Here is a 27,874-nt window from a genome sequence, read left to right as displayed (position 1 = left end):
ATAACCCACAACCCCTATCTACTGTAAATTACGCCACAGAGAGAGAGAGACCCAACAATTACAGTGTTATGACAACATATTATCAGCTATAGAGGGTTGTCAGGGTACTGTAGCAGTGGTGGCCATGTTGTAGTTCCACACATGTAGGAAGCCTGTTCATTTCACCCATAGAGATTTCCAAAATTATGACGTTTTCGTTATTTTTAACCCATTTTATCTTCTAATTCCTGACAGTTTTCTGAAATACCGTACCTATGTTTCTGTATCAGTCGTTCTCAAACTATTTAATGTCAAGGACCCCCAGAAATATATGTTTTTGGCCTCCGCCCCCCATCTGAAAATATGTTGTTCCAGGGACCCCCCCAGGAGCAAAGATTTGAGTTAAAAACCTTTGCTCTGAACGAATATATATTCAAAGATTTCCACCATTTTCACGATTTTTCAAAAATAGCAGACCTACAAGTTCATAGCGCGGCACTCGGTGCCACGCTATGAACTTGTAGATCTGCTATTTTTCAATAGCTGAAGTATAACATAATGCTGTGAACATCAAAAGGGGTTCCCGCCCAAAATGGGTTAAGCGTGGAACCAATCCATCCAGGCTCCTGGTGACTCTTGAGTCAAAGATATTTGGAAAAACGCAAAAAAAAGGGTATTTATTAAACACATAGTCACATAATGAATTGCATTTTATAGCGCTTTTCCAAGTGCGCAAGGCGCTTTACAACGGTTCATTCAGTCATACATTGGGAGGTGAAGCGGCGAACAGTCGACGCCAGCGTCCTCACTTTCCACATTCACACACCAGTGGTGGCGAGCTCACACCGACCGACTCATTGGTTTCAGGCTTAAAGAAATCTTTTTGAAATCCCTCTACGCTCATTGAAAAAATTAATGGGCTTTTTATCTGTGGAACCTCAAAACGGAAACACTGATCCACAGCTTGTGTGTGTGTGTGTGTGTGTGTGTGTGTGTGTGTGTGTGTGTGTGTGTGTGCCACCGAGTGGCGCGCTACGAGCTTGTAGGTCTGCTATTTTTGAAAAATCGAAGAACCCACTGACATAGAAACATGGCTTTTTCAGAAAACTGTCGGGATGTAGAAGACATTTTTAGAATCTGATCTCGGGTCAGAATGGGTTATTATCTCTCTCCTGTGGAGGGGGGGGGGGGGGGGGGTGACACAGTGACACGATGCCGCCCAGAAGGTGTCCGAACACAGGTTGTGTGCGTGTACTAATGCCTCCTCTCTGTACCGTCTCCTTTTCTCCTCTCCAGTCCATGTGCTCTTGACTCTATTATTATCGTCGTTCTCCTGTAGAGGGGGAGGGGGGGGGGGGGGGGGGTGAGAGAGTGACACGTCGACGCCTGGAAGGCGTCCGTCCGACCACAGGTTGGTGTGTGTGTGTGTGTGTGGGGGGGGGGGGGGGTGACATCAGTGATGACATCAGCATCGCAGCGATGTCATCACTTTATATGACTACAGGGGCGCTCATGCCGGCCCGGGGGGGCAGAAACCTCATCTATATTCCTTTTGTAGTTTTTGGTGAATCCGATACCTTCGTGGGCAAAAGTATCAGAAATAGCCGATCTACGTCATCATAATAGAAAGAGAAAAAAAGATCCTATCACACAATGACTTGGTGCCCCCCCCCCCCCCTGTTGAAGACCCTGGCATGCAGTAAGAGTGACGATATTCAGTTGTCTTTCTTTCAATCATTTTATTTTTCATTTTCTTGCACAAACTGATACATGACTCACATATACGTACATAGACATGCAGTACCTACATAGATTATGCTTGCATTATCCATATATACATCATCTTCTTCTTACTACTTAGATATTCATATAGTCTTGGAAATCGCCAAAGCCCTTGATAATATTTATTGCGTATTCTCCTCCCATATATATATATTCCACGGCTGGGTCCCCAAACTAATAAGAAGAATCCATCCCTGTCTCCATGGAGAACATGTCTATAGATAGCGGATCTATATTCAGTTTTCTGTTTCGCCAATTCAATTCAGCTCCGTTCTCATTAGCTTCATTGGCAGATTGCACTGTAATAACGCTGACAGTTCTAACTAGCCCATTCCGGGCGAGAACCCCTTTTTTTGGTGTTTTAAGCATCACATTGTACTTTAGCTATTGAAAAATAGCAGATCTACAAGCTCATAGCACTACGATCTTGTAGGTCTGCTATTTTTTGAAAAACCTTGAAAGTGTGGCTCAAATCTTTGAATGTATATTCTTTCAGAGTGAGCGTTTTTAACTCATCTTTGCTTCTGAGGGGGTTCCTTGGACAACATATTTTCAGATGGGGGGTCGGTGCTGGCCAATTACATATCATGTTTGGGGGTCCTTGACATGAAATATTGAGCACCACTGATACAGAAACATGAGGTTTTTCAGAAAATTGTCATCTTTTAGAAGACATTTGTTTAAATTTCGACGTCAGGCCTAAATGGGCTACGCACCATGATCCATGCAGACCTCTGGTCTTCTAGGCATTATGGATCAATCTCCGATCAATGAGAATGTGTGTCAATACTCCCCTCTGGCGGCAGACATCAATAATGGATGCAGTCCATCTTTAATTGATCACCTTGATTAGATCATGATGACCTAATTAATTTGGAAAATAGCAATTGGGTAATGTCACATATATTTGTATTTACATTTTACAATAGTGTGTACTTCTACTCCACATCACAACATCAGCAAAAGCAAGTATTGTAAAAAATATATATTCCACTACATTTATTTGACAACTTTATTACCAGTTACTTTGTAGATTTTGATCATTATTATAACAAAACATACATTTAGCCCTATTTTCTACTCATAGTCATACTGGTGCTCATTAACGTCACGTAGTTAGGTGAACCAACACATAGGTGAACACGGACATTGCTGTTCCTTGGAGTGGTTGCACCACTCAAAAAAGAACCAAGCACATAACGCGACGACTCATTGAGAGCTTGTAGTTCGGCCATTTTTTGACAGTTTTGTGGGACCTAAGTCATTTTACACTTGCATGCGGTTGCATGCTGAAAATAGCCGATCTGCAAGCTCACAACGCGCCGCGCTGCGACGCGTTGTGAGCTTGTAGATCTGCTATTTTCAGCGTGCGAAGGTTCGTCACTACGACGGCATCAAGGCCCGCCAAAACACATTTTTGTCGACTAAATCGGCTGTAGATTTAGTCGACTAAAATCTTATATTTATAGTTTACTAAAACTAGACTTAACACTAAGACATTCCAATGTGACTGAAAACTAAATTAAAACTATTGAAGAGACTATGACTAAAACTAGAATCCAAATTTGCTTCCAAATTTGCTGCCAAAAACAACACCGGTATAGGGAAGCAAGAGGCTCCAGGTGCTGTGGCCATCCAGGCCTGGCTTCTCCTCCTGTGTGGGTCAGCATCTGACCAGAAGTATCTTAACCCATTTTGGCCTGAGATTAAGCTATGTTTCTTCGATTTTTCAATAATGGCAGACCTTACAAGCTCGCTATGAGCTTATAGATCTGCTATTTTTTAATAGCTAAAGCATGACATGATGCTAACGCCAAAGTATTATGTGGCACCCCTTGGACTTCAAAGGCTCTATGTCGTAAAATGCACAGGTTTCACAGCAGTTTTCCTTCTTGTGACATACTGTACTGTATCTTAGGGAAGAAAAAAAAAGTGACGGCAGACACAGCAGGACTGCAGACCGCTTAGTTGACAGAGGCCAAATAATGTTTTGTCCCTTTTTCAAGGGGTGGAGGTCTCTCGCTCTCTCTCACTCACTCACACTCACACTCACACACACGAAAAGTTTTACTAAGGTCAAATAACTAGAGTTGCGGGAGGGGAGTTCATGGTGCCACCTGCTAGGGCCAATAATGAGAACGGCAGCGTTTGCATTACTTCCGCTCTTGGCTTCATTCGCCGTTCATTCGGAACCTCCTCGGGGCCTATGGCGTGCGTACAGGGAGCAGCTGCACAGGTGTATTAATTAGTGTGGCAACTGACAAACAACACCGAGCATGTGAGTGGGAATGCCCCAGGGCCAGTGAGCGTTGTTTATACGTTGTTTATATATAGCCTATAGATATACTAGCTGCTTGTATCATGAGCTACCATCATTATAATTGGTGGTGGTGGTGGTAATGCTTGATGTGTATATGCAGCTTTAAACCATTTCGACCTTAACTCGATTCTACAAAATGTCTTTTAAATCCTGACAGTTTTCTGAAAAACCTATGTTTTTATGTCAACCATTTTCACGTCATGGACCTCCAAAAGTTATCTGTATTTGGTCACCGACCCCCATCTCAAAATATGTAGTTCCAGGGACCCCTCAGAAGCAAAGATTTTAGTTTAAAATGTTTGCTCTGAAAGAATATAAATTCCAAAATTCGCGCAACATTTTCACTGTTTAAAAGAAATTGCAGACCGACAAGCTCGTAGCGTGCCACTCGGTGGCGCGCTACGAGGAATATTCAAATGTCATTTTTTTTGGGACAATTCTGGCAGCACTAGCTCCATATATGGAGATCTAGGGGTGATCAGTGCCCGTTGGGGGCGATCAGGTGTGATCAATATTGGCTAATTAAAGGGCGAGGTAGCGCATCATTGTGATGTCAGGACATCATTGTGATGTCAGGAGACTCAGGACATCATTGTGATGTCAGAACCACAGTTTGATGTCAGAACAGGCCACAGCTCCATATATGGAGATCTAGGCGTGATCAGTGCCCGTTGGGGGGGGGGGGGGGGGGGGGGGAAGGCCCGCTCAACTCAGACAGTTTTATATTATAGTTTCAGGGGAAGAATAAAGTGCTACTCTTCCTATTATAGATTTTGCGGATGCCGTGTTACCGTGTACCAGAACACCACAGACTTAAGGCCCTTGGTGTCTTGTATAACTCCCTGTGCAGGGTACACTGCCTCGTGTACAAGTCGCTCAACTGGCTGCAGCCTAAATCAAGAAGGCAATTACATTGGTTTCTCTTCGTTTTTAAAGTACCCTTCTTACCTGAAGCAGTACTTGGCCCAGTCTACCTCATCATATCCCCTAAGACACCTGCAATGCCCTTACTTTAAAGTACCAAAGATCTTCCACTAGGTTGGAGTTGGACGATAGGTCTTTCTGTTATAAAGCCCCATTTGATTGGAACAATCTTCCTCTATCTCTTAGATCGATTTCATCCTTTCAGTTGCCTTACGACTTCCCTTCATTGCCATCTTGACTCACCTTGTTTATGCTTTTTAGAGTACCAGTTATATCACATTCGCCGATTTATGATTTGCACTTTCATTCCTCTGTTTCTTTTTTTTTTTTTAAGATATTTTTTTGCGGCTTACGCCTTTATTGATTTTTTAAGGGATAGAAAGTAGGCTGACAGGAAACGGGAGAGAGATGGGGGGATGACATGCGGTAAAGGCCGTGTCGGGTCCGGGAGTCGAACCCGCGGCACACCGCGACTGGATCACCAGTCCGGTGCCCAGACCGTTACGCTACGGCCTGGGCCCATTCCTCTGTTTCTTAACAGCTGAGGATGTGGTGGTTGGTGGGGTGTGTGGGAGAGGTTGAGCAAGCTGTCTGTATGCATGTATGTAATGTATTTGTATATATCTGTGTACTGTACGTCTTATGTATCTTGTTTGTATGTTACGGGTCCCCCTCCAAAATGAGATGCTGCAACTCAAGGGTCTATCCCTTCAATAATATCTGAAATCTGGTGGTGTGGAACGGTGGTGTGTCAAATTTGAAGTCGCTGGGGCGAACGGTTCTCGGGTTACATGGATTGCAGACGTACACACACACGAGACATGGTGCATTTATATATATACACACACACAGTTCACCCCTCTCTTACACACATGGACACACACACACACACATATGCTCATGCACCGACACAAATGTAATATACACGCGCAAGTCATGACGCAAGCAGCGACCGATTAAATCAAAACACAAGACATGATGGGGTCACCACCCGTCCCGTAAAATAAGGAATCGTCCTTTTATTTGAGAATTTAAATGATGCGTCCCGCATATTGAACCAATACGGGACGCGGACTTTGTTCCGAATTCTATTTATTCAAAATAATGAATGGTAAATGGTGCATTTATATAGCGCCTTTATCCAAGGCTGTTCTACCGGCCACTCTATACCCCCCCAGAGCCACTGCCGACCCAAATTCCCCCTGCACTGTATATGTGTCACACTAACATTGAATTTAACAACAATGAACAAAATAAAATACCGGAAATATTAAAGTCGGCGCAATTGTTCTGGTGGGGGGGGGGAGGCACGCAGGACCTTCTTTCCAAGAGCATAAACATCCCGTGGCTGCGCCTGGTGTGCTCTGTGCCAAAACCTCTGACTGTATCTGACGCATCGCTGTCTGCCCTGCCCGGCGCCACGCATTTTGTTTTGTCTACAGAGAAATCAGGCAAAAGTAGGCTACAGACGTGAGTGGGAAGAGGCAAATCCTTGGCTTAACGCCACGGCATCATGGTAAACGGTGCATTTTTATATAGCGCCTTCATCCAAGGTGCTTTACATCAGTCGTGCATTACATTCACCCATTCACACGCACATTCGTACACCGATGGTGGCGACACTAACCCTGGGGGAGCCCGGGTTCGAACTGGGAACCTTGCGGTTACCATCCGGCCACTCTACCCCTCAGCCACCCCCCGCCCACCAGTGGAGGTGATTTACGAAAGCGAACTGTAAAAGTATGTCGGCGTATAAACACTCGGGCATGTTTTTTAATTTTCTCAACGGCTCTCGAAAGGCTGATTGGAGCTGACGGCCTTTGATCTCCACGGGCACATGAAGCTAAAACACGCGTTCTGACAAAGGACCCCCCCCCCCCCCCCTCTCTCCCGTGTTACTCACACTGGTGGATGACGCCACACTCATGTCATCCTCGTCAGCCCGAGACAGATTGGCCTCAGTGAGAACACGCTGAACGTTGGGGTTGTGTGGGTTTTTTTGTTTTCTGTGGACGGGGGGACTGGCTGACAGCATGCATCAGAAGATCAACATTCCCGATCACAGAAGACCCAAACAGTAGTCCTATAGTGTTACATAATAGTTCTTCATGACTGAAACATCTCCCGAGATCGATTCTGTATGGGACCGTGTGATCTTATTTATCTGTGTTTTTACAAGATGTCATATCGGTAGTATTTCTAATACCTGCCCAATACATCTTGGCTGATGTGGGCACAGCCTAGAGACTATAGGCGATTTCAGTAGACTTTTAGGCTACTGATTGTTTATTAATGTTGAGTTTGATCTTATTTCAAGATCTCAAAGGTGGCAACCCTAACTGCTTACCTACCTACCGACCTCTCTCTCTCTCTCTCTCTCTCTCTCTCTCGTCAGGTGGTGTGTATCGTCATGACAACTAAGCATCCTCCCCTAATGAAGAAACACAGTCAGACAGACCTGATCAGTCGATTGAAGACCAGGAAGATCCTGGGAGTCGGGGGAGAGGACGATGACGGAGAGGTTCACCGCTCAAAGGTCAGAGGTCAACTCACAGCCGCACCACATTGTCAGTTTTAAGTTTCTTTTTAATGCATCTATTCTATTAACCGTCTTCCTGCCATTGCCGAAGCCCTTCGGCAATTGAAGCATTAATTTGATATTAACGCTTGCTGCCATTGCCGAAGCCCTTCGGCAATTGCGCTTTTATAGTGAATATGATTGATCAAGCCATAATGCTACTCACGTTAGCCGGTTAGCTAGCAATGTTGTTAGCACTGCACTGGATCGTTCATATTAATTCACCGTCGCCATAAGAATCCATTCTATCCGTTTCTTTCAATCGCCTGTATCTCCTATTCCTTGTCCCAGATGGCATTTTTGGTCAAAACAGCGTTTCTTTGACGGCACGAGCCGACGTTGTGGAGTGCTAAAATGTACCGGCATGATTCGATCATGTAAACAAAGGTTGTCTTGGCAACGTAAAGCTGGCAGGGATAAGCTCACTTCCGGTTGAGGCAAAATGTGGCTTTTCAAAATAAGAGCTCAAATAAAAAAAATGCTGGCATGAATTAGGTCCTAATTTCTCAATAAATGGCAGCAGTAAAAGGGTTAACTCCTTGACACCCGGGAACTCCATCCCTGATGACCTTGAGCTGCGGTCGCAATAAATTAAAATAAACAAAAATAAATTGTACACGACCAATAACGCATCATCTACCCGCATCATATGTATCTAAAAATAGCAGCGAACAATCAAAAGGGCATTACCTGCCCATGGGTTATGTCAAGGGCATGCAATATGACTACGGTGCACATTCCACTTCAAATCATATTAGTATCTCACTGATTATTCATCCTGAGAGCCGGCTTCTCTAAAGCGTGTGCTGGAGGAAAATCCTCAGACTTCCATTCTTTAACAATGACCTTCCTACCCACCATTAGCATTGTATGAATCCGGTCAGCGTTGCACTGTTGTCTAGTTGGTCTAGTTTTAGTCGACTAAATATCATAAGATTTTAGTCTACTAAATCTACAGGTGATTTAGTTGAACAAAATATATTTTGGTGGTGCAACTAATGCAACTCATTAGTCCCTTCCTAACATTTTAGTCTAGTTTTTATTTGTTGACGAAATTGTGAATATTTAGTCTTAGTTTTAGTCATCATAGCTTAGTTTTCATTTAGTTTCCATTTAGTTTTCCTCAGTGAAAAAAGGTTTTATTCGACGAAAACACCACTGCAGCATTAGAACAGACACATTTTATTTAATTTTGAATATGTCCATACTGATTTCATGTAGGCTACAGAGCATACAGAGCATAGAGTTACATGGGACAGCGCCCTCTATGGGTCGTCTGTCAGACTACACTTTTCAAATATCTTACCAAATCTCGTGAGAGTGTGTTGGATAGAGAAAAGCTGATTTGTCTCGCTAGAAAGACAAAAAACATTTTAATATGAACATCTTGGAAATATTGTGTGGCTTGTGATGATGATTGGGTCCAGTATTTAGTTCAGTGACCATGGGGCTAAAGCAGGGGTCTACGAATATAACCTTTTTAAATATTCTTTCACGTTGTTATAATGATCATTAGACTCAGAGCAGAGCCCTCCTATCTCCCTCCCCCAGTCAGAGTTCAGAGTTGTAATGAATGTAGAATGATGTGCAGGATGTCATTTACATACAAATATGAGTGAATTCATACATTTCTTTTAATTGTTTATTTACCGGCAATTGTTTTGGTTTTTTTTGCCTGTGTGCCAGTCACCAGAATACCCTCTTTTGTGCGAAGGTTGGCACCGGCACCAGTGCCAAAGGTTGCCTACCCCTAGGCTAAATGGTTTAGAAGCTGTGTTCAAAGTTCATTCTCCCATTGTAATAAATAGACTCCAAATCCTCCGGTCCTCCTAATAATAATCCACCAGTGGTGGAAAAAGTACCAATTAAAGTACCAACTTAAAAGTACCAATACTGCAATTTAGAACTACTTCATTACAAATAAAAGTCTGGAAGTATCGGCATCAAAATGTACTTAAAGTACTAAAAGTAAAAGTATTCATATTGCAGAATGTCCCATTTCACAAGTTCAAACTGTGTACGAAATCTTTTGAAAATAGCCGATCGGCTATTTTCAAATGTCCGAAATGTGTAGGGTTGAAGTTGTTAATGTATGTTTTCTAATCAAAATTGAAATCGCCAAAGTAACTAGTAACTAAAGTTTTCAATATTATTGCAGTCGAGTAAAAGTACACATTTTGGCTCTGGGATGTAGTGGAGTGCAAGTAAAATAGGAGTAAGTAAAAAATTCCAGTAAAAGTACTGGAAATTGGAAATAATCAAGTAAAGTATAAATTCCTCAAAATTTTACTTAACGCATTTTGGGTGGGAACCCCTTTTGGGGTTATGTTATGTTATGCTTTAGCTATTGAAAAATAGCAGATCTACAAGCTCATAGCTCATAGCCTACAAGCTCGTAGCGCGCCACTCGGTGGCGCGCTACGAGCTTGTAGGTCTACTATTTTTGAAAAATCAAAGAATGACTTAAATAGAAACATAGCTTTTTCAGAAAACTGTCATTTTCAAACAGACATTTTTTTAATCTGATCTCAGGTCAAAATGGGTTAAGTACAGTATTTAAAGTAAAAGTACTTAGTTACTTACCACCACTCCGGGTGTCATGTTACAGGAAGTAAAACCGGAGATCTGCGTGTCTCGCTTTTCCCGTCTTGGGCGACGGTGACAATGTCACGTTGACACGGGGTGCATATTATCGTCTCTGTCTGGTGGAAACCGTTTCACTATTCAGGAAATGTATTAACCCATTTTGACCTGAGTTTTCTGAAAAAGCCATGTTTCTATGTCAGTCGTTCTTCGATTTTTCAAAAATAGCAGACCTATGAGCCCCAAAATGGGAGAACCACCTGTGTTCCAAACTTCCACTGGATTCCAGTGTAGTTATTGTTTAGTCACAGAGTTCACCATTTTCACTTTCACTTAGAAAAAATAAGTAAATGGCAACGTGTTTTCCGAAGGGGTAACGGATAACAATATGTTAACAATAGTAGGAAGTAGGTTTCTGTCTGGCTTCCTGCCTCCTCTCGCTCTCTGTTTACAACTCGGGACATTATTAGTGGGCGAGCTATAGGAAGAGAATACATGTTATCTCCTCTCGCTCTCTCTCTCTCTCTCTCACTCTCACTCTCACTCTCACTCACTCACTCACTCACTCACTCACTCACTCACTCACTCACTCACTCACTCACTCACTCACTCACTCTCACACACACACACATATATATATCACCAGAAGGTCGTTGTGGATTACAGGGAGGCGAGGGAGAGCCACAACCTCCTGTCACCATGCACTGGTGGAGAGCTGTGTTGATTTTGTCGACTAAAACTAAGACGAAAAATGTTCGTCGACTACCTTTTTCCACTGACGAAAACTACATGGAAACTAAATTAAAACTAAGCGACGATGACTAAAAACGAAGACTAAATATACTGACAATTTCGTCAACAAATAAAAACTAGACTAAAATGTTAGGAAGGGACTAGTGGACAAGAGATCCACTATAAGTCATTTTTACAATTTGTTGCATGCGTGCAAGTAACAAGCAATAAAATACTGAGTACCTAGAAAAGTAAAACGTTATATAAATTGGATGTAACAATGTTTCCTTTTTAAACTTCAATAAAGATGTTGTTCTCCTCTTCTCTGCTCTCATCTCCTCTCATTTCAACATCCCTCCTTCACTCCTCTCCTCCCCTCCTCTCCTCTCTTTGCCATCTCTCCTCCCCTCCTCCTCTTCTCCTCCCCTCCCCTGTTTCATCCTTTCTTTCCTCTCTCCCCCTCCTCCTCCCCTCTCCTCCCCTCCTCCTATTCTCCTCCCCTCCCCTGTTTCATCCTTTCTTTCCTCTCTCCCCCTCCTCCTCCCCTCTCCTCCCCTCCTCCTATTCTCCTCCCCTCCCCTGTCTCATCCTTTCTTTCCTCTCTCCCCCTCCTCCTCCCCCCTCCTCCTCTCCTCTCCTCCCCTCCTCCTCTTCTCCTCCCCTCCCCTGTCTCATCCTTTCTTTCCTCTCTCCCCCTCCTCCTCCCCCCTCCTCCTCTCCTCTCCTCCCCTCCTCCTCTTCTCCTCCCCTCCCCTGTCTCATCCTTTCTTTCCTCTCTCCCCCTCCCACAGCCCCCTCCTCCCCTCCTCTCCTCCTCCTCCCCTCTCCCCCTCCTCCTCCCCCCTCCCGTCTCCGCTCCTGTGCCTCCCTCGTACCTGCCCGATGCTTCTCACAGAGCTCATGCATATTCATGAATATTCATGAGCATTTGTGTATATTCACGTCACCTGGGGAGACTGTGAAAATGTGTCGGATCAAAGTGATTGTTAACAATATCACACAAGAGATCAGAGTTTCCGTGTGTGCGTGCTATACTCCGTGGTCCATTTGTGTTCCTGCAGGACTTGGAGGAGATCAGTAAAATGTTGTGTGGTCTATCAGATCAGTAAAATGTTGTGTGGTCTATCAGATCAGTAAAATGTTGTGTGGTCTATCAGATCAGTAAAATGTTGTGTGGTCTATCAGATCAGTAAAATGTTGTGTGGTCTATCAAATGAGTAAAATGTTGTGTGGTCTATCAGATCAGTAAAATGTTGTGTGGTCTATCAGATCAGTAAAATGTTGTGTGGTCTATCAAATGAGTAAAATGTTGTGTGGTCTATCAGATCAGTAAAATGTTGTGTGGTCTATCAAATGAGTAAAATGTTGTGTGGTCTATCAGATCAGTAAAATGTTGTGTGGTCTATCAAATGAGTAAAATGTTGTGTGGTCTATCAAATCAGTCAAATGTTGTGTGGTCTATCAAATCAGTCAAATGTTGTGTGGTCTATCAAATGAGTAAAATGTTGTGTGGTCTATCAAATCAGTCAAATGTTGTGTGGTCTATCAGATCAGTCAAATGTTGTGTGGTCTATCAAATGAGTAAAATGTTGTGTGGTCTATCAAATCAGTAAAATGTTGTGTGGTCTATCAAATGAGTAAAATGTTGTGTGGTCTATCAAATCAGTCAAATGTTGTGTGGTCTATCAAATCAGTAAAATGTTGTGTGGTCTATCAGATCAGTAAAATGTTGTGTGGTCTATCAAATCAGTCAAATGTTGTGTGGTCTATCAAATCAGTAAAATGTTGTGTGGTCTATCAGATCAGTAAAATGGTGTGTGGTCTATCAGATCAGTAAAATGTGTGGTCTATCAGATCAGTAAAATGCTGTGTGGTCTTGTAGATCCGATCAGTAATCTGTTGTGTGGTCTTGCAGATCAGCCAGATGTTGGGGAATGAGATCAAGTTTGCAATTCGAGAACCCCTCGGTCTGAGGTGAGCAGAACACTGATTGGACCACTCATCTGTCAATCATTTTTGTCTTACTCACATTCAGGGCAGTACGTGTTTTAGCTTATAAGAATAATAACCGTTGGTTTGTTTGTGTAGGTTGTGGATTCTCATCTCTGCGCTGGCGTTCACAGGCATGTCTGTTTTGGTGAGTGGTTTTAACCCATTTAGACCTGAGAAAAGATTCTACAAAATGTCTTCTAAATCATGACAGTTTTCTGAAAAACCCTATGTTTCTGTCAGTGGTGCTCAAACTATTTCATGTCAAGGACCCCAAACATTATATGTAATTGTCCTCCGACCCCAATCTGAAAATGTTGTTCCAGGTACCTCCCCAATTTAGACCTGAGAAAAGATTCTACAAAATGTCTTCTAAATCAGTTTTCAGAAAAACCCATCTTTCTATATCAGTCGTTCTCAGGACCTCCGAAAATATATGTAATTGGCCTCCGACCCCCATCTGAAAATATGTTGTTCCAAAAACGTTCGCTCTGAAAGTGTGCCGCGCTACAAGCTTGTAGATCTGCTCTTTTTAAATATTTAAAAGTATAACATAATGCTTAAACTATACAAACTAGTTAAGAGATAGTTAACTGAGTCTTAGCATTAACTATAATCATAGTATGACTAAATCTGTGGGTCGCCAATATATTTTGGGGGGATCCCCAAATTATTTTCCAAAAGAAAAAAACAAACGGCCATTCCGTTTTTGCAACTGAATGGCTGGAAAATGGAAATGAAGAGTTTACATAGTACACATAGTGCATGCATAAACTTTCCTTGATGATTATACCTGGTTTCAGTATTCATTTAAGATATCTCTGTTATTAACCCATTCTGACCGGGCACCCATTTTGGTGTCGCCATCATGTTATGCTTTAGCTATTGAAAAATAGCTCATATCGCGCCACCGAGTGGCGCGATACGAGCTTGTATGTCTGCTATTTTTGAAAAATCGAAGACACTTTTAGAATCTGATCTCAGGTCAGAATGGGTTAATAATGAAACTGTCGGGATGTAATAGACATTTTTAGAATCTGATCTCAGGTCAGATACAATACAGTATTTTTAGAATCTGCCTCAGGGTGCGTCTCCCCGTTTGGCTTATATATTGACAGTTGAAAGTGAAGGACACATAAATGGCCTGCAGGCAGATGGAGTACAGACAAACATGGAGCCGTGGTGTTTGTGTGTTTCAGGCGCTGCTTTTCCCCCGCCAGCTGTACGAGGTCATCTTTGACAAGCAACTGACATCAGCCACCCTTCCCATCCGCCTCTATGGAGGGGCACTGCTGAGTGAGTCCTCACAACTATATGAATACACCGCGCACACACACACACACACACACCCCTATATATATTTAGTCATCATCGGTTTAGAGGTGCAACGCTCTCGGTGCTTTCACTTTGTTGCGCTCGCCCCTCTCCTCCTCCTCCTGAGTCATGGCACATAGCAGCAGATTCTCATCATTTCAGAGACATGCTGTGGGTTGGTCTGAGAATCGTGAAGTCCATGTTTGAGGTCTTCTGAGTTCCCTTCTTGCTTAAAATCAATGCTGCAGCGATGGTTTGATGATGTAGCCGTACACTTCCATCTCACGCGAGTCACTGTTGTCAGTCACGCTCCGAAATGTGAACATGCTGGCACTTTTAGTGCCGGAAGTGCTTCAAAATAGGAGCTCTGGGGTGCCGGAGTTGTCTGATCGCTTTTACTCTGAAAGCCATGAACCAGAAACACTTTCCTAAAAAACTTTACAAAGTTGACCTTACATCCCGATCATTTTAATTTATATGATCCAAAAAGCGTTCATATTTTGCGGGAGAGACGGATGAGGAGCAGAAATGAAGCGCCAGCATATCGGTCCATTCATCACCACGGAGAGCGCCCTGGATTAGGAGATACGAGTCATTCTTTCCGCCGCGCTAACATGTGAGTCAACGGCAAGCTAATAATTGCCCAGAGCGTTGGCATACGGCAAGCGAAAAGCGAACGGACAAAAGAAATAATAGGAAAAATTCTGAATATTCTTATCTCGCCCCGTATCTTTGAGGGTGCGCTAGGACGTCCACAGACGTCCAAGGCACCTCTCGGTTCGAATCCTTAAGACGGCCTGAGGCGTCGTATGTAAAAATTGTGTTAATGGTTCTTAAATCATGTGCTACAATAGTGCTCCAGACATCCCCGAAACAAACTGTTCAGCAGTGTTGTTTTTGGCAGAAAATTTAGATTTTTAGTTTTAGCAGTGGTGGAAAAAGTACAAAAATATTTTACTTAAGTAGAAGTACTGATTCTCTACTTGAAAATTACTTAAGTAAAAGTACAAAGTACCCATTGAGAAAGTTACTTAAGTAAAAGTACAAAAGTACCTCAAATTAAATGTACTTAAGTACAAAAAGTACCCGGTGTAAAATGTACTTAAGTATAAAAGTAAAAATTACAAAGTACAAGTACAAAGTACAAGTAAAAAGTACAACATGCTTTTCAAAATGCCTACAAAGAAATGAAGTCCAACAGTGGCTTTATTTCAACACTCGTCTTGAAACTGGCCAATGGCATTTAATGTTTGTGTTGGGATAAACACTAGAAACTGTCCATTCATTATCAATGGCATTTAATGTTTGTGTTAGGATAAACACTAGAAACTGACCATCCATTATCAATGGCATTTAATGTTTGTGTTGGTATAAACACTAGAAACTGACCATTCATTATCAATGGCATTTAATGTTTGTGTTGGGATAAACACTAGAAACTGACCATTCATTATCAATGGCATTTAATGTTTGTGTTGGGATAAACACTAGAAACTGACCATTCATTATCAATGGCATTTAATGTTTGTGTTGGGATAAACACTAGAAACTGACCATTCATTATCAATGGCATTTAATGTTTGTGTTGGGATAAACACTAGAAACTGACCATTCATTATCAATGGCATTTAATGTTTGTGTTGGGATAAACACTAGAAACTGACCATTCATTATCAATGGCATTTAATGTTTGTGTTAGGACAATGTTTGTGTTTACTATATCATTACAAACATTACAAACAACTCAGGTTGCAAGCAGCTCACACAAAAATATATTTCAGATGGGGGTAGACAGTCATTTAGGGGAGAATGGGGAGAGCCATTGCAATTTGCAAAACAGACATTATAATTGCGTGAATTCACACATTATAATTAGTCCTTAACTATTTAAGCCCCACCCACTCCACTCTGTGAGGGCAAACTGTCTCCCATTGAGATGCATGTAAATTATTTCTCCATAAAAATAATCGGTCATTTCAGTAGCAAGAGCTTGAAAATGTCTTCTAAATCTAGTCAAAAAAGCCTACAGTAGGCTATAGGCCTATGCACAAATGTGGATTACATTATTGGGGAGAAAGTTAAAACCGATATCAACTTTAACAACCATCCCGTTTGACAGACGTTTACATGCAATGCACTAGGCCTACAGTGATTATTATTGCAATCACCTGGATCGGTGAGTGTAACGTTCCTGAAGTTAAGCTCGGTATGTGACGAAAACAGAACTGCAATAACCAGCAGATGCAGCGCACGCCACACACACACACACACACACACAGCGCGGCTCGCTGTAATTTATTCACCGCGCGAGAGAGATAGACGGGCGCTTCTGTCCAGCTTTTTCACCCCACCGCACCAACATGCTTCTGCGTGAATGTGAACCATAGAGTATTAAAAGGATAGAGACTGATCTGGCGCGAAGCTCCGCCCCTCCGCTATTCATGTCAGTGGAAGTTGCTCAGTGGCGTTTTGAAGCAGCCCCTTGATGTGAACGAATGAGTGAGGCGATCAAGCGAGCCCCGCATATTTCTCATATTGTGCGCGGAAATGTGTAGCGAGTAACGAAAGGTGTCCAATTTTAATGTAGCGGATTAAAAGTACGATTTTTTACTTGTAAATGTAACGAAGTAAAAGTAAAAATACAGCAAAATAAAAATAGTAAATAAAAGTACAAATTCTCAAAACGTGTACTTAAGTACAGTAACGAAGTAATTGTACTTCGTTATTTTCCACCACTGAGTTTTAGTCATAGTCTCTTGAATAGTTTTCATTTGGTTTCAGTCACATTTTAGTCACCCGGAATGTTTTAGTGTTAGTCTGGTTTTAGTCGACTAAATGTCATAAGATTTTATCTACAGTTGATTTTGTCGGATTTTGGTGGGCCTTGATGCCGTCGTAACGATTTTATACTATTTTCGGCATGTAAAATGACTTATTTTACTCATACCGGTATCTCTTGTCCACTAGTCCCTTCCTAACATTTTACTCTAGTTTTTATTTGACGACAATAATAATAACTAGAACTGCACTCTGTCGAGTGCATACTTGCTTGTTGCACACTAGTAGGCCATAAATGGCCAACTAGTGCGCAAGCAGTGCCTGTGTTGCTGGACCAAATGACCACAAATGACCATATTTCTTACGTCATCATTAAGAGCTAGTCATACACATACACACCACGTACTCTGGTCCCAGCAGATCAGGCACAATTTGCTATTTTATTTTTTACTGATTATGTATATAGTATATGTATGACTAGCTCTAAATGATGACGTAAGAAATATATATAGTATAGTATATAGTATATAGGCATATACTATATATGTATACATATATACTCTATACTCTATACTGTATAAAGTGTGTAGTTGTAAGTTGATTAGCGGTATACTGTGGTTACTTTGCGCCAAAAACCGTGACAGCTGTTCCGCCATTTGAGGCTTACGCAGAAAAACATAAAATCTGTGCCTGTGTTGCTGGACCAATGATGACGAAATGACCATATTTCTTACGTCATCATTTAGAGCTAGTCATACACATACACACCACGTACTCTGGTCCCAGCAGATCAGGCACAATTTGCTATTTTATTTTTTACTGATTATGTATTTAGTATACGTAAATGATGACGTAAGAAATATGGTCATTTCGTCATCATCCAGCAACACAGGCACAGATTTGATGTTTTTCTGCGTAAGCCTCGAATGGCGGAACAGCTGTCACGACGAAGGAGACCGGGCGAAAATATTACTTGCGCGCTCTGCTTGCGCAAGTAATAATACATTTTATTTATAAGGCGCCTTTCAGGGCACTCAAGGTCACCGTACAGGTTAAAAACAGTTGATACAAAAACACAGTTAAAAGCCAAACAAAACTAGGGCACAGCTTGCAGCAGAAGACACAGAGGTCAGCCATATGCCTGCCTAAACAGGTGGGTTTTGAGGTGAGTTTGGAATATGGTGATAGAGTCCATGTTCCTGATGTCAGGGGGGGACGGCGTTCCAGAGGTGAGGGGCAGAGCGGCTGAAGGCTCTTGACCCCATGGTGGAGAGACGGGCTGGGAGGACTTTCAGGGTGTTGGAGGAGGCAGACCTAAAAGACCGGGTGGGAATGTTGACGTGGACAAGGTCAGACCGGTATGGGGGGGGGGGTTATGTATGGCCTTGAATGTATGGAGAAGGATCTTGAAGTCGATACGGTATTTGAGAGTGAACCAGGATTGCAGCACTGTGGGGAGTTAGAGAGGGGCGGAGGCGGTTGATGTTTCTGAGGTGGAAATAGGCGGACCGTATGGTGGTGTTGATGTGGGTGTGGAATGATAGGGTACTGTCGAGGACGACACCCAGACCCTTAACCTGAGGGGAGGGGGAAACCGAGGAGTTGTCAATGGTGAGAGTGAAACTGGGTTGCCTGGTGAGTGTGGATTTGGAACCAATGAGGACTACCTCAGGTTTTATCACTGTTAGGTTTGAGGAAATTAGAGGTGAACCAGGACTTTATTTCCTGCGAACTGGTACGGAGGGAGGAGGGTGGGAAGGTGGAATTTGGAGGAGACTTAGAGCTCGGTGTCGTCCGCGTAACAGATGGAAAAGGATGTTGTGTTTGCGGAAGATCTGTCCAAGGGGGAGGAGATAGATGATAAATAGGATAGGGCCACGAACGGATGGATACTAGTCCAGAGTCAGCAGCTATCAGGAGGTCATTTGTGATTTTGAGGAGGGCTGTTTCTGTGCTGTGACGGGACTGGAACTGTTCATAGAGGTTGTTGTTGGTGAGGTGAGCTTGAATCTGTGAAGCAACTGCTTTTTTCCAGAATGTTTGCGAGAAATGGCAGGTTGGAGATGGATGGTGGCGAAGGTTATTGAAGAAACCTGGTCTAGAGACCAGGTTTCTTCAGTAATGGTGTGACTGCAGCCACATTTGAGAGATGGAGGGACAGAACCAGAGGTGAGGGAGGAGTGAATCAGGGGCAGCAGAGAGGGGTAGGGAGGCTATAACCAGGGAGGATGGCAGGGGGTCAAGTTGGCAGGTGGATGGCTTGGAATCCTGTCCGGATGAGTTTAGATATATCAGCGGCAGAGGGGAGTTCGAAGCAGGAGAGAGGTAGAGAGGGGGGGGGGGGGGGCAACTGGACATATGAGGGGTCAGTTGCTGATGAATGGTGGCTATTTTTGTATCAGGGAGTTGCAGTGGTCAGTGGAGTAGAAGTGTGGGGGGGGGGGGGGGGGGGGGAGTGAGTTATTGACCACTGAAAACAGGGCCCTGGTGTTCCCAGCACCAGCAGTGATGTTGTCTGTGAAGTATTGAGATTTGGCTGAGGAGAGGGCGTCTTTGTAGTGAAGCATGTGGGAGTGGTACATCTGTTTGTGGACAGTGAGACCAGTTTTGCTGGAAAAGCCGCTCCAGCTGGCGACCTTCTGCTTGCAGCTGACGTTAGGTCAAGGTTCAAGGTTCCTTATTATTTGTCTCCCGAGGAAGAAGTTTGTCTTAGACAAAAGGGCCCGCATGCAAGCGTAGCCCTTATGTCCATGTCGCCGCAGCGCAGCGCCAAGAATACATCTTTCTTGCATCAAAGATGCGACCGCCCTCTTCAAGAGGCAAGCAAAGCAGAGAGGTGGGGGGGGGGAGAACCAGGGGGCAGAGTGGGGGAAATGACACAGTCCGGGTTTTGAGGGGGGCAAGTGAATTTAGCAGAGTCTGGAGACCATCATTGTAAGAGGAAACCAGTTGTTCTGGGGTCCATGGGGGGAAAACAGTCAATACCAGTGGTGAGGTCGGTTAGATTAGTGTTTCTGGTATTGCGGAAGGACATAGTGCGTGACAGTTTGGTTTTGGACAGTGTCCTGCCAAGGACTTAATTAACTTCTTTTTTTATCAACCCATTTAGACCTGACATCGATTAAAAAAAATATCATCTAAATCCTGACAGTTTTCTGAAATACCTATGTTTCTATATCCGTGATTCTCAATATTTCATGTCAAGGACCCCAAAGATTATATGTAATATGCCTCCGCCCCCCCATCTGAAAATATGCTGTTCCAGGGCCCCCAGAAGCACCTATTCAGGTTAAAAATGTTCGCTCTGAAAGAATATATATTCAAAGATTTGCGCCACATTTTCACGATTTTTCTAAAATAGCAGATCTACAAGCTCGAAGCGTGGCACTCGGTGCCGCGCTATGAGCTATTTTTCAATAGCCAAAGTATGACATATTTCTTAAAACACCAAAAGGTGTTACCACCCAAAATGGATTAAGACATTTAAGACCAAATGAAAACAATTATTTTGTGTACTATTCCCATGCTGCTGTGCATCTTCTGGTGACACAAATTGCAGATTAAGACTTAAGCAGGACACACACTGTGTGTGTGTGTGTGTGTGTGTGTGTGTGTGTGTGTGTGTGTGTGTGTGTGTGTGTGTGTGTGTGTGTGTGTGTGTGTGTGTGTGTGTGTGTGTGTGTGTGTGTGTGTGTGTGTGTGTGTGTGTGTGTGTGTGTGTGTGTGTGTGTGTGTGTGTGTGTGTGTGTGTGTGTGTGTGTGTGTGTGTGTGTGTGTCGTGCACGGCTTAAGAAAGGACACAGCCTTCATTATGTAGCAGTGTGTCTCCTTATTTCTAAATGTCAGCTGGATTGTGGCGGATTAGCGAGGCCGATCTGGTGACTTCTGACAAGGCGGGTGCAAAGGTGGTATTGATGGCTTGGTCTCCATGGAAACCCTTTCTCCATCCCACGCACGGGGAGCACACGAGGACTGATGTTTTTTAGTGCACGAGTCGGGCGGAAACCTTGTAATGCATGTCCAGAACTGTTACTATACACACACACACACACACACACACACACAGTCAGACAGTCAGACCACACACACACACTTAAAGGAGCACTTTATCCACTTTCAACCATATCTTATCTTGGTCGTCTCTAATGCTCATTATACTATGGCGCCATTTCTGTCTCTCTCTGGCCCTCATTTGTCGCCCGAGAAACGGGCGTATACGCCGAGATCTCTGTCACTTTCCGGATTTATCAAACTATCGCGACTCTCGTCTGGTTTCAGGTCATGTGGGCTTTGGCTACACCAGTTTGTTTTCCATCGTAGACATGCTGTGCAGCTTTGTCTAACAATCTGACTGGCATCTAGACACACACAATTTATATCTAACACACTAATAAATAATCCCTGTGACATTTTTATAAAGGAAAACATTGACATGCACGTCCATTTTATTTCCCAGTGTCTGTCAAGCAATTAAAATCAAGCGATGAAAACAATTTAACATGGCCTATAGAGTGCCAAAGTCCTGATGTCACTCGCTCATCCCCTGGTTCTGCGTGGTTCACGGAAGTAATTCCTCTATGGAGAATAACATGGGGTCATCTTAAAATCGTTTCATATAAGCGCTGTGGTCCAAAAATAAACCAGCTGTCTCAGCGTTATTGTCAGGGAGGTGTCTCTGTATCGTTTGTGACAGTCAGTGACTCATATAGTCTGTTTCTAGCGTAAATGTAACTAATTCAGTAGCAGTAACAATAGCGTTTTCTCTGTCAGTTGATTCTTTTTTTATGATCAGTACTTTATTTAGATTTTTTACAAACGAACAGAAAAAATAAACACAAGCTACAACAACAGAATACGTGTGCATGGACAAGATAAACAAATAAAAATAAAAATAAATAAAATTTAAAGTTTAAATTAGTTTACACGACCAAACACGCAGCATCAGCAACCGTATCATATGTATACTAAGACAGTAAACAATCAAAAGGGCACTGCCTGACCATGGATCAAATCAAGGACCTGCAACATGACTGAGGAACACGTGCCACTTCGAATCATATTTATCTAACTGATTATTCATCTTAATAATAATAATAAACTTTATTTGTATAGCACCTTTCATACATAAATGCAGTTCAAAGTGCTTCACAGGGCAGGACACAGAAGATAACTTCTCCAAAGCAGCCACAATACCAAGCTGAGTGCACCATACTGTACATGTGCTGGAGGCAAAACCTCAGACTTCCATTCCTTAACAATGATCTCCCTGCCCACCATTAATGCTGTATGAATCCAGTCAGCTAGAGGTGCAAGGAGGTGTTTTAATGGCGATGGATCACCCAGAATAAAGAGAGCAGGTGGAAAAGGAATATCCTGGTTCGTGATTTGCATTATATTCTCATGAATAGCACACCATAGCGTCTGTACCCTAGGGCACTCCCACAATACATGAATAAGTGTACCGGTGTCCTCACCACACCTCCAGCAAACCGGACTCTCTCTCTGAGCTTAGCGTTGAACAATCTTGTCGGAGTCCAGTAGACTCTGTCAGTTGATTCATCATATCCATATGAGTGAAGCGGCCTGGATGATTTGTTTATTATTATATTGAGGCAATCTAAAATCCCCCTATGGGGATTACAATGCAAATAAAAAGTACATGAACCCGTGGATTTGTGCCCTCTACCGATATTGACGTCAGACTTCGGTGCTCTATTTCCAATGTTATAAGTTGGGTGCTTCACCCATTTATCCTTTTTTTTGCCAGGGAATTCTTCAAAATAAAGGCGCTAGAGTGCCAGCAGATATGGCAGATTTTACTGCTCCAGTAATGGGTTAAATGGATATTACAAAAACGTATTCCCTTCATAACAATGTGACTGCTGTACTGCTTGACAAAATATTATACCGTTAATCCCACTGGCAAAACACTAATAGAACTGCAGTTTCCACAGTGTGCCAAAATGCAACACACAGTTGACAACGATGACTTGCATGAGATAGAAGTGACAGCCAAAGTTGACAACGGTGACTTGCACGGTTGAGATAAGAAGTGTTAGCCACAATCTCAAACCTGCTCGCTGCAGCATGTTTTTTAAGCGAGAGGGGAACTCAGAAATACCTAAAAATGGACTTCACGCCTCTCACAACCAACCCACAGCGTGTCTCTTGAAATGATGAGAATCTGCTGCTATTTGTGGGAAACTTTCCATGTCGAAGTTGCTTTGTTTTTGTCGTATTCTGGTTTCTTCTTGTCGTAAAATGTGGCCGCTTTGAGTGTATTTAAGGGAGTGTTGTTTAAAATGACACTCTGTTTCAGCCGCCCCAGACTGTATCCTGATTCCTGAATGAGTTCTCTCTCCTGATTGGATCAAATTGGTATCTCGACCTCAAAATGCATTTTCTGTTGAAGAGATGGGGGAGACTCCTATTACTGAACACACTTTTTATAGCAATGATTAGTATCACAATATGGTTATTTAACACTTATTTTAACATGATATTATGACTATCACTTAAATTTCCTTTTTAACAAGCGCTTGTAACTATAACTACATTGGATCCATTTGAACACATGGTCTTTTGCTGTGAAGCCACTGTTTTAGACAATTATGCAAATAACGTGCCAAGTTTTCTGAAAAACCTATGTTTCTATATCAGTGGTGCTCAAACTATTTCATGTCAAGGAGCGCCAGAATTATCTGTATTTGGCCGCCGACCCCCATCTGAAAATATGTTGTTCCAGGGACCCTCCCCAGAAGAAAAGATTCGAGTTAAAAACGGTCGCTCTGAAAGAATATATATTCAAAGATTTGCACCACATTTTCAGGATTTTTCAAAAAATAGCAGATCTACAAGCACATAGCACGGCACATGGTGCTGCGCTGTGAGCCTGTGGGTCTGCTATTTTTCAATAGCTAAGTATATTTTAACAAGAGCTTGTAACTAACTACATTGGATCCATTGGAACACATGCTCTTTTTCCTGTGAAGCAACTGTTTTAGACATACTAGGTTTCCACCCAACCGTGGCAGTTAAATGGTAAATAAAGGTGACTTGCCATTTACTCACCTCCGATCTCTGACCTTTCAGGCCTGGCCCTCATCTTGTGGAATGGAGTTTACTCGGCGGAGAAGGTGGTGTTGCAGTGGACCCTGCTGTCTGAAGCCTGTTACTGCACTGTCCAGATTATAGGTGTGTTTTATTTCCTTTATCCCTGCTGTTTTAAGGCTGTTTCTTAAAGTAGCTATCAGCAATAATATGTCAAAATTTGAATCACTTTTTTTTCTTCTTTTTTTTTGTATTTAGACAGCCAGCAATGAGTAAAACACTCCCAAAAATGTCGCAATCTGCATTCAAAGATGTTCCTAGAAGCTTTGTCAATTGGTCGATTTGTCTGTCTACTTCCTGATTGGTTAGTCATTTCGACCGGGTTTATTTCGACCAATGACAAAGCTTCTAGGAACATCTTTGAATGCAGATTACGGCTCCTAGATGTGTCACAGAGACTACATTTGGCGTTTTACCCATTGCTGGCTGTCTGAATACCAAAAAGAAATTCATAATGTCATAAAAAGTCATAATTTTGACTTATTATTACAGATTAACAACCAATAGGACTGCATGGCACTTTTCTGTTCTCATTGTAAAACAGATTCATAAATGAAAATCATACAGTATGTAACCCAAAAATGATATGTAAGTGGCCTCCGACCATCATCTGAAAATATGTTGTTCCAGGGGACACCCCCCCCCCCCCCCCCCCCCCAGAAGCAAAGACTTGAGTTAAAAACGTTTTGCACCACATTTTCACCATTAAATATAAATAGCAGACCTACAAGCTCGTAGCGTGCCACTCACTCGGTGGCGCTCTACGAGCTTGTAGATCTGCTATCTTTCAATAGCTAAATTATAACATAATGTTTAAAACACCAAAAGCGGTTCCCGCCCCAAAATGGGTTAAAGTAAAACGTTTTGTTTTAACCCAAACAATCACTTACCCCAACTACCTTTAACATTTTGAAAAGGGGTTTATTTTATGTGTTCTATTTGACTTTTGCAGTGTCTAGGAATGCTTTTCAAAGCCTCTGCTTGTTTGAAGACTCATCCACCGTCACCTCTATTCATTTTGCTGTGTTAACGTTGCCCTCTAGTGGTCACTGAGTCGAGCTTTGCATGTTTGGTGACACGTTATTATTACTTATAGGATAATAATAATAAAGGTGTAATCGTAGTAGTAATCAATCAATCAAAACTGTATGTATACAGCATTTCAAACAGCAAGTGCATCCCAATGTGCTTCACAGATTAAAAACTCCATTTATGGAGAAAAATAAATAAAATGGCTGTTCCATGTTATAGGACCGGAGCCTTTTAGTTTTAGGTTTAGCCTTTGGAACCTCTTAAGAGACCAGTTCCAGAGGATCTGAGAGGCACACACCCAGGGAGCATTGCAGATAAATAGGCAGGTGCATTGTTTGACCCATTTAGGCCTGACGTCGAAAATTACTTCTAAATCCGGACAGTTTTCTGAAATACCTCGTGTTTCTGTGTCAGTGATGCTCAATATTTCATGTCAAGGACCCCAAAGATTATATGTACTGTAATTGGCCACCGACCCCCATCTGAAAATATATAGTTCCAGGAACCCCTCAGAAGCAAAGATTTGAGTTAAAGGTTTTATGACATTCATTTTAATTTATTTTTATTTTTCGTTTTTCTTTTAGGTTTTATGACTTCAATTACACCCAAAAAACCTGAACTTTGAACATTCAGTGGATTTTCTGTGGTCTGACGTTTTCTTTGGGGTTTGGAAGCCTTTTGAGCTACAATGAAAACAAGCAACACAGTGAAAACAGTGACATCTGCTGGCAAATCCCATTGACATATATGGGATTTGCAGGATCTTACATCACAATCTGCCGGCAAATCAGAGCACCTGTTTGAGCCAGAAAACCCCAGATCACAGAAAATCTACTGAATGTTAAAAGTTCATGTTTTTTGGGGTGCAATTGAGATTAGAAAACCTACAAAAAATAAGAACAATTCCAAAACCTTTTTTTTAATGTCACAATCCCTTTAAAAACGTTCGCTCTGAAAGAATATATTCAAGATTTGTGCCGCATTTTCACAAAGCTTCTAAAATAGCAGACCTACAAGCTCATAGAGCTTGTAGATCTGCTATTTTTCAATAGCTAAAGTATAACATAATGCTTCAAACACCAAAAGGGGTTCCCACTCAGAATGGGTTAAAGTACATTACTTAAAGTAAAACTAACGGAAAACGGAAGTGACTTTAAAATGGGTGTGATGTGTGCTCTCTGTCTGGTCTTAGTCGGTACACAGGTACTGCTGCTGCGTTCTGGACAAGTTCTAGCCGGGCGACTTATTTTTTCGGCACACCATATACACTGTAAATCCCTGGAACATGTGACGCGTTTAAACCTAAACACCATGTGTGTAATAATAAAATGCCAAATGTTTATTAATGGTCATAAAATACAGTAGAACACGAGTTCACTCAAACACCTCACGAGAACACCTAGTGTTCAAATTCTAAACACCTATAATATGACTGACTTTGATTGTAAAAACTAAACACGTTTATGTGTTTAAAAAGTGTTACAGGCGATTAAACATGTTCTTCTGTTTATAATCTAAACACTGTGACACGTTTAAAAAGTGTTACAAATATGTGTTTAAAACTGTTTATAACCTAAACCTATCCTGTCTAAAACGGTGGCCTATAGTGGCAGCATGTAGAGGTTAAAAAGCATAGGACCTACGATAGAACCTTGGGATTATGCCAATTGATTCTTCCCCAACACACAATTGTGTGTTGTCACATGCTGTTATATCCTACTAACTCACCTGCCATTGACGAGCCCCCACCGGGAGAACGTAGCGCATTCATCCTACTCCCTGCCGACAGACGTGCCCCCAGCTCATACGAGTACGTGCGGTGACATTTGTCACCCAGACCCTGCAGGGACAGACCCAGGGACACACATAGCTGTGTAATGGAGTGGTTGCACCACTCAAACCCGACCCCACAAGTCCTGGGACCTCTGCAGGTGGAATTATAAAGATGTGTGGAGACAAAGAACAAGCCCCTCCCCCCATCTGTTTATTTTTATTTTTATTTTTTTAGGAATGGAACTAGAAGGAGCCATTCTGCCTGTGTGCCACTACAGAACTAGATGGATGGATGAATGAATGGATCCGTCTGATTCAGATGAGTGACATCTTCCTCTGTTATTATTAATATTAATTGTGGTCATGTGTGTGTTTACAGTGACAGGCGCTGCCCTGGTGGAGGCTGACACGGCGCCCAGCGGCGCCATGCTGTTGCTGCTGAGCAGAGCGCTGTTCCTAGTGGTCACCCTGGGGTACTACATCCAGCTGGGGCGCAGGAACAACGCACGCCCCCCAGGGAGGAACTAGGGGGACATTTTGGGGGGAGGAAGTGTTTTTTCTTTTCTTTGTGTGGTGTCGTCGTGAGGGGGATTCGACGCTGTGACGCGCTCGTGTCCGTTTCGCTAGCGCCACCCGGACAGTGTTTTTATCTACCGCTTAGGGCGGCAAGGAGGGGGGGGGGGGGATGAGAACGTACGCCCTCTAGTGGCAATGAACGGCTTGTCATCGCCCCTCACCAGAATGCTGACAAGTCCCTCGGTGCGGGTGTGATGTCATCGCTCTATGGAGGCGGGCCTTGGGGGTGAGGGGGGGATGGCAGGTTTGTAGTGTCGTTGTCCTTGTAGCTGTAGATATTTCCTGTGATTTGATTGGTCGATGTACAACGTCATTTTTCTAGATAAGTTTTACGTTTTGTTGTGATGTAAAGGAGTATTTTAATAGTATGTATTTGAGTGTGTATATTGAATGTTTGTTATAGT

At 42.6% G+C, this 27,874-nt stretch overlaps 1 protein-coding gene across 1 annotated transcript in view; it reads left to right on the top strand.

The window, feature by feature from the left end:
- The window catches only part of tp53i11b (tumor protein p53 inducible protein 11b), a 71,721-nt gene extending 44,169 nt beyond the window's left edge, over positions 1 to 27,552 (top strand). The window contains exons 2-7 of the mRNA XM_083764220.1: positions 7,401 to 7,541; positions 12,814 to 12,872; positions 12,987 to 13,035; positions 14,087 to 14,183; positions 24,072 to 24,173; positions 27,274 to 27,552. Of these exons, the coding sequence (XP_083620346.1) occupies positions 7,416 to 7,541; positions 12,814 to 12,872; positions 12,987 to 13,035; positions 14,087 to 14,183; positions 24,072 to 24,173; positions 27,274 to 27,422 (582 nt within the window). The 5' untranslated portion in view covers positions 7,401 to 7,415 and the 3' untranslated portion in view covers positions 27,423 to 27,552. The remainder of the gene's footprint in view (positions 1 to 7,400; positions 7,542 to 12,813; positions 12,873 to 12,986; positions 13,036 to 14,086; positions 14,184 to 24,071; positions 24,174 to 27,273) is intronic.
- Positions 27,553 to 27,874: the final 322 nt, after the last annotated feature.

The sequence above is a fragment of the Protomyctophum parallelum genome (genome assembly GCF_964188405.1).
Source record: "Protomyctophum parallelum genome assembly, chromosome: 4".
Lineage (NCBI taxonomy): Eukaryota > Metazoa > Chordata > Actinopteri > Myctophiformes > Myctophidae > Protomyctophum > Protomyctophum parallelum.
The sequence above is the reverse complement of the archived record's forward strand: the minus strand, read 5'-3'. Positions and strand labels throughout refer to the sequence as shown.